The following is a 7,794-nucleotide window of genomic DNA, read 5'->3' as shown; positions in this document are numbered from 1 at the left end:
GTGCTACCCCATTATTAGCAGTGTTAAACTGCTTGCTGAGAAGCCTCCGATAAAGCTAGCAGACACTGCACTGCCATACCAGGCTTACAGCGGTCCATCGTATTCATGAGGCGGTGAAGCCTGCGGGTCACAGCCAGCCTACGGTGTGAAAGAGGGAGAGAAGCAGAAGAGAGGGGAGCGCCACAGACCACTGTAAGCTCTATCTGGTGTTCTGAGGGTATGGCAGTGCAGTGTTCACTAGCTTTATCGGAAGTTTCTGGTAGAGCTAGCAGTTTAAGACAGCTAATAATTTGGTACCACTCAGAGCTGCTTACTTTAGCTCCTAGAGTTTTTTTTTAGGGTGACCTCTTCAAACATTTACACTAAAGTTGGATCAGCTTGAAATGTTATTTTTCACTTTGATTTCGAGTTATCACAAATCCAGACGTCCCTGGGATATTCATTGATCATTTTTATGTTTTATTGTTCAACACATTCCATTATGTGATCAATAAAGGAATGCAACTGGAATATTTCATTGAGATCCAGGATGTGGCATTTATTTTTTTTGAGCAGTGTAGAGATATTGGAAAAAGGGAAAGCCCCATTAAAAAAAAAAAAAAAAATTATGCCTGGCCCAGCCAAGGATGATTTAAAACTGTGTCTCCGCTTTCTACATATGCCAGGCAAAATACTCCTAGGTATGCAGAAAAACATTTTCATCAATATCTAGTACAACTGTTAGCACAGTAAGTGAATATTTGATTCTATATCTCTGTAGATGTAAAGGCGAGCATTGCATCCTTGGATATTTCAGCGACCTGACTGCAAGTATGGCTTACTGCGGCCAACTAATGCTTTTGCACACCGTCTTCTCCATGGTTTCCATTCATGATGTGTTTTGGGAGTAAAGGTTTCCTATTGCATATACATGCTTTATTCCATTATCCATGGAGCAAAGGATGATAAATTGTTATATTAATTCAATACACCTAGGTGCCATTAAGCAGCATGGGACAGCCAGTCTCATGATTGATCAGTGTGGGTCTCAAATGCTTGTATCACCACCAGATTGTCACCTACCAATGGGCTAGGAGAGAACATTTAAATTTGCTAAAACCCCTTTAAATAAAACTTAGTTTGATGCAAAATAGATTCAATTGATCATGATAGGTAGTTTTTTTTCACAATTTTGCTTTTTTTTGTGCTTGTTAAGTATGAAAGCGTCCTTCAAACACTAATTGTCCCTTCCGTAATTGGCAAAATGGTAACACCATGTCAGCTAGAGACTAAAGGAAAGATTGCGTTAGTGATTGCCTACCATGTTAATAATAGTACATTAGACACATAGGAGGGCAACTCTGATTTATTAAAATAAACAAAATGCAAAAACATATGTACAAATTATGCCTGATGACATCAAGCATTTGTTGTTCTATATGTTCCATCACATGCTCGGCCACTAATATTACACTAGATGCTCGCCACCGTAAGGTGCCTATTTTATACTATGAATGTAGCCACAGAGCTGTAATGAAGAAAGACAATGCGCTCCCTTTAATGGCAAAGGTAAAAGAAAAGTCCCGGGCTGTGACTATGCCACTGCGAGGCAGGCTTGCCGAATGCTCTGTGCCCAGGTTGTCAGCAGGGCTGTGAGAGAGTGCTTGTCCGGAAGGAGGAGAAGTTTTGAGGTCATACAGCGGTATACAGACTGCAGAAATGGGTTTGCCTCTATAAAAAAAATAAATAAATAATAGATTACTTGTCATCAATATCAGAACGGTTCTATTTTACACGTTTTGTTACACTTCAGTCTGTCATACCATATTGCCGTGGATTGTCCATCCACAGGGGACTCTGCTCGGGGTAATCTGCTGGAACACTTAGCTGCAGCGGAGGCACGCTTGGGAGGTTTTTATCATCTGGATTATTAAAATAAAATATACAGAAACACACATAAAAGACTGGATGGATTTTTGTCATGTAGATTGATAAACTTGATACAATGCTTCAGCAGAAGCTACTGGTGCATGTAGTAGTTTTATTATTTCACTACTGCTAATCCTACCAGAAAAAGGTGACCCCATTGTGAAGTATCCCTTTAGTATACATTTTACAACAGAAATGATCCTTCTTTGGATTGGCCTCCAAAACTAGATCAGGATATACTGTTCTATACTTTTTGTCTTTGGATTCTCTATTTTCTAACGGTAAGGAATGGCCATTGTCCCTTTAAAAAATTCATTTTGTCTAGCTGTGTGCCGTCTGATAAAATATGCCTGTGTGAATAAGCCCTAAACACCATCAACTGTGTGTAGGGACACAGCCCATTACAAACAGGGAGTGGCAAAACTAAAATGGATTTATTCATAAACAACAAGGGAAAAATAAAAACAGGAAAAGCACAGAGCTGTTAAGTCACTACTTACCTAATTTACAAATGAGATGGACTGTTCCATTATTACTGCAGTGAGAAGGGTCTAGGTTTACCAAGAACTTGGAGTGCAATTTAGCAACCTCCCCCTGGAGAACATTGGGAATAGTTTGTCTCTCATCATCTTCATATTTTCTCTTTCGAGGAAGGACTGTTTGAGCTCTAGAAATGACAATATCCCTGAATAAGTGACATTTTCCTGAATGAAAGACTGGATGAGCGACTATTTATTACAAGGTAAATCTCAATCTTATTTGGCTTTCTGTGCAGCTAATGTTTTGCGATTCAGACAAAACAACTGGTAAAACTACTGCACATTCATTGGGAAATGTTGCTCTTGGAATGTTTTAAGGAGATCAATAGTTTACAGAAGAAAAATTATATTTAAAATTGTGTCTACAGGTAGCCATGAGTGTAATACGACATTACTTACTCAATAGGAAACACAAGAGCTAATGATCTGCCTTAGCCAATACTTGAGTGCAGTAATAAAGTGTAGCAGATCCCATTTAAAGAAAATCTACAATCAAGCATGATATACCAGGGACACTTACTCATCCAGGCACTATGACTGTAGTAATCTTCTTATAGATTTGTTACCCATGGCCTCCTTCCTTCTAAAGACAACTTTCAAAATTATGCTAATTAGCCCAAAGGGCTTAAGAGGGCTTTACCAGAGCCCCCGAGTGCTGTAGCTTCACAGGCTGTTACAATGAGCACAATATCTCAACCTCCCCATGCTTTCTCCCTCCTACCCCTAAATGTGTAATCTAGCAGCATAAAGTAGTGCAGGGGAGTGGAGACCTGCTCTGCTCATTGTAACAGTCTGTGAAGCTACAGTACTGAAGGGCTCTGAAAACACTCAGAGCCCCTTAGTTTCATTAGCATAATTTGTAAAAGTGATTTTTGAAGTAAGGAGGCCAGTGATAACAAATATAAGATTACTACAGTCATGGTGCCTGGATATATTTGTAAGCGTCCCTGGTTTATCATGCTTTATTTTGTTGGTAGATTGTTTTTTCTCTCCAACAAAATTTAGTATTTATATGCATCTTAGCAATTTTTGTTAGGTACAGTGTCACCATATAATCTCTCTTTATTGAAGTCCCCACCACTGACACTAGGTAGCACAGAAGCAGCTAATATCACCCACATCCAATATATACTACATACCCTACCTACTTGGTAGAAAATCTGTAGGAACAATGATAGGAGGGGGGGGGGGATAGGGTTGTCATTTGAATTAAAACTTAATTAGAATTCAACTTCTAAACAGACTGTACACCCTGCCCTTAGCAGGTTTCATTTTAGGCTACATTCACACTGCCGCATGGGGGGCGTATATACGGTCGTCGTATATACGCCCGATATACGTCCCCCATAGACGGCAATGGGCGCACGGTGCAGCACACTTGCGGCACCGTACCACTCTGTACCCCAGGAAAAGATAGGACATGTCTTTTCCGTACTACGACGCCGTGCGCCATACATCCCTATGGAGAGGGCCGGGGGTGAGCAGCGCTCTCCTCCTCTCGCTGCCTTGTGCCCACCGTGCTTCGGTACGGTGGGCAACAGCAGTTTGAATCTAGCCCTATCCTGTATTCCAAGAAGGTGGTCGGTGCCCCAAGGTTGAGTACTCCACACCGTTGAGCGCAGCTATTCCTGCCTGGGTTATATCTAGCAGATTTTTCTTGTGGATTGTGTGGCACAACACGCAGAGGGAAGTGCTGGAGGCGGGAATAGCGGTGCTCCGAGTGCTGAAGGCATGACCTAGGTGCACGAACTAACTCATTAGCCGATAGGGTTCCATTTAAATCTAACAGAAAAGGAATAATAGTAGGCAGAAAAAAAATTCATAAAAAAAAAAAAAAAAAAAGCAAATAGTTAACATGTTTGACAGGTTAATGGAGGAGTCAGCTAGCCTCCCAGGAAGGAAAACATCATCTAGTTGCTGCTTAGACAAGTTATATGCATTGATATCAATACTGCAACATTGCAAGGATGTATTAACTTACGTGATAGGCTGCCCATGTATAGCAGTCATTGCTGGTACAAACGTTCGGTATAAAGAGTGATTAAAAACAGGTGATCTAATATTTGCCAAAACTGCATCCAGCAATGGTTGGCACAAATACTGCTGCTTCGTGGATGGAACAGCAGGTGGAGGAGGTGTTGTCTGGGGAAATAGAAAAAAAAAAAAACAAAAACGAGAAGGCTTGATTCCTCCAGGAGAACATTAGATGAGAACATAACCACAAATAGGTATTGTGAGATTGGATGAGATATTGTAAAAAATCAGCATGGAAGGTATGCATGATTTGTGTTTTTTCAACACTTTGCTGTTACTATGGACAATGTGGATTTTCCACCTGTTAAAAATCCACAGTATTTTCAACCAGTGTAGCCATAAACTGATTATTTTGATACTGTGGTCAGGGTAGTAGTGCATCTTTAAGCATTAAAAGGGGTATTTCCATTTTGGCAAATTAATGTTATTGTATGTAATAAAATGTTATTCAATCATTCAATATACTTTCTGTATCAATTCTTCACCGTTTTATAGATCTCTGGTTGCTGTCTCTCTATAGAAAACTTCTAGGTTTACTTCCAGTGGACCGAAATGTGACCATGGTCACACCGGTTCACAAATCATTAGTAGCATAGAGAGTAATCACAGCTGTGGGTTATAACGAGTGGCACACAGAACGTATATTGGAAAATTAGATAAATTTTATTGTTTGTATAATGAAAAGTTATTTGCTGAAATGGGAAGACCTTTTTACGACCCGTGACGTAATAGCACGTCACAAGTCGGCTGCGGGTGCATGGAGAGGGCTCACTGGATTTTTGATTGTGGGGAGTGAAAAATAGAAATAAAAAAAAACAAAAAAGGGGCTAGGTCCTTAAGGGGTTAAGTTTGTTATAGAAATCGAAAACAACCTCAACTGTTGTGAGAGACAGTGCTTACCACTATCATGTCATTCTTCAGTTTCTCCAGCGCAATTTCACATTTCTGCAAGGTCTGTAAGGGGCATCTTTAACAGGAAAACAAATAAGCGTTTAAGTTACAAATACGGTAAGTATGGCTGGGAAAAGAAAAGTTCTTGGAGGACATCATGCTCATACCTCTTAGACGGATCAGTCAGAATATCCAAGAGACTCTTCATTTTACTTAGATCCTTTTTGCGGTCTGAAAGAGAGTGGCATTTGTAACGTTTTTTACAGGTTTTTGTAAAAATTGTCAAATGCACACAGCACATTTAGCATAAATCCAAAATTAATCGTAAGATTAAAAGGATGCAACTAGAACAGTGATGGCGAGCCTTTTAGAGACCGAGTGCCCAAGCTACAACCAAAATCCACTTATCTACCGTGAAGTGCCAACATGACATTTTAAGCAGTAACTTACTGCTACCTGTTTTTCTACATCCTTCAACCGTATCAGCCCAAGGCCACCAATACAGTTGAAAGAAGGAGGGCAAATTCAGACTTTCATTGTAGCTTCTCTTCAGGGTCTCTCTGTATAGGAAGAATTGAAGGTCCAGTAGTAGGACCTCCAAAGATAATGCACTTATGTCCACACCTTCTCACTTTTCCCGCAGTTCCAAACAGCCAATGAAGTGTCGCTGTAAAATAGCTATGAGAGATTTGGTGGATTTGTTCCATTCTGGTGAACTTTGTCCTGGGGTGACAACCCACAGAAATGGCCACACCTGTCACCCGTGCCATAGGTTCACCACCATTGAACTAGAATGTGTAATTACTCACCTTCATTTTTATCAATCTTATTAATCATTCGTCGTAAAGGCTCTATATATTTGGAGAGTTGTTTCAGCTTTTCTAAATACTGCTGTTCGTCTGATTGGTTGGTGCTTGCAGGGCTCATCACAGAGTTTGGGTTTCCTGTATGACCATGAGATAACACATAAGTACAATAAAAAAAAAATTAAAAAATAGAAAATGTGGCAGATATTCACCACATATGTATATTAAAAAGAGGTTTTCTAATGGTACAAAATAACATTTCTAAAAAATTTTAAATTGGAAAAATGACAAAAAAAAACACATTTGCAGTCATTTATTGGCCAATTTTGTAAATAAAAAGAAAATAAAAGTAACCTATCAAGTTAAGTTTTACAAGCCATGAAAAACAAAGTAACATTTTTTTTTTCAGTGTGTTTAAAAACGCACCAAGGACGCACTGTGTGACAGCACCCTTAGGCTCTCTCATAGAAACAAGACTAGTCTGCGTTGCTAACATATTAACATTGCTATAGGGCAGACGCTGCAATACTTACCTGGAGTATTGAGAGGTCCAGGAGAGGGCACACTAAAATTCTGAGGTGTTCGGGCAGAAGCGGGGCTTTGAGAGGGTTGTGGAGAAGGACTGGGCATAAAACTTGGGGAGGGCGCTGTACCTGAACTGAAAAAAACAAAAGCAACAAACACATGAGTATCTTTTCAACTCTCTTTATGAAATGCCGCTTTGCATGGTATGTATGTGTAACTTGGTTTATTTCAGCATATAACTATTCCTGTGGCGTCACAAATGCTGTGCTTTCCATTTTGAGAGTTGTAGCTAAAGTTGTTCAAAATTTCAAAACTAGTCCCAAATTATTATAATAAGCCCCCCCCCCCCCCCAATGTCCCAGTGCCATAAATAATAACTTTAGAAAAATCTAGCTCTCTGCATTTCATAATCTGCGATGTGTGGGGATTTCTGCTGGGGAGTCACACAATGCTCTCATCCGGCGCTGTGCTATATTATACTTCTCAGTAGCGCAGGATGGTAAGCGCTTCTGCCCCTATAGTGAGTATATGGAGAGGAGGACGTGACGGCATCTGCAGCCGTATGTAGTGAATCTGCAGTAACACGTAGTCCGTGTAGATGCCAGCAGGTCCTTCTATCCACCACAGTCTGGATACAGAGAAATGCTCTAAATGGAAGGAGCATGTCCTCCTCTCCATATACGGCTGGGTTTCTGCAACACCAGAAGCGCTCTCTGTCCCTGCGCTGCAGAGAAGTAAAATATAGCACAGATTATGAAATGCCAGATTATTTCATTGCGATTCAGAACCTATGATGGTAAGCATAAAATTATTATTTAAGGCACTGAGACATAATGGGCCTTATTACATTAACTGAGGACTCCTTTCCAGATCTCTATTGGAACTGCAGGGCCAGGCTGTCTGGTCCAGCCCAAGACTATTTATTTGGCAGTAGAGACCATACTTTCATAATTTTAGGGTAATTTCCATCTAAATCTTATAGGTGACCTGGTAAGTATATTGGATACTGAAAATACCCTAAAACAATAGATGCAAAAATAAGGACATTAGTTAAATATTATTAAAGGAATCAAAGAGTTGGAGTTGATGGA

The 7,794-nt window shown here is 40.0% G+C and overlaps 1 protein-coding gene across 4 annotated transcripts in view; it reads right to left on the bottom strand.

Annotated features, from left to right (window-relative positions):
* Window positions 1-1,329: 1,329 nt before the first annotated feature.
* MED15 (mediator complex subunit 15) overlaps window positions 1,330-7,794 on the bottom strand; it is a 40,888-nt gene continuing 34,423 nt past the window's right edge. For all 4 annotated transcript variants that reach the window (XM_072145324.1, XM_072145343.1, XM_072145314.1 and 1 more), the window contains 8 exons: window positions 6,712-6,836; window positions 6,182-6,316; window positions 5,540-5,603; window positions 5,382-5,448; window positions 4,429-4,589; window positions 2,409-2,575; window positions 1,803-1,901; window positions 1,330-1,710 (listed from right to left, as the gene is read on the bottom strand). In XM_072145324.1, coding sequence (XP_072001425.1) covers window positions 1,574-1,710; window positions 1,803-1,901; window positions 2,409-2,575; window positions 4,429-4,589; window positions 5,382-5,448; window positions 5,540-5,603; window positions 6,182-6,316; window positions 6,712-6,836 — 955 coding nt within the window. In that variant the 3' untranslated portion in view covers window positions 1,330-1,573. The remainder of the gene's footprint in view (window positions 1,711-1,802; window positions 1,902-2,408; window positions 2,576-4,428; window positions 4,590-5,381; window positions 5,449-5,539; window positions 5,604-6,181; window positions 6,317-6,711; window positions 6,837-7,794) is intronic.

The sequence above is a fragment of the Engystomops pustulosus genome, chromosome 1 (assembly GCF_040894005.1).
Source record: "Engystomops pustulosus chromosome 1, aEngPut4.maternal, whole genome shotgun sequence".
Classification (NCBI taxonomy): Eukaryota; Metazoa; Chordata; class Amphibia; order Anura; family Leptodactylidae; genus Engystomops; species Engystomops pustulosus.
This window is presented reverse-complemented; position numbering and strand designations above follow the sequence as displayed.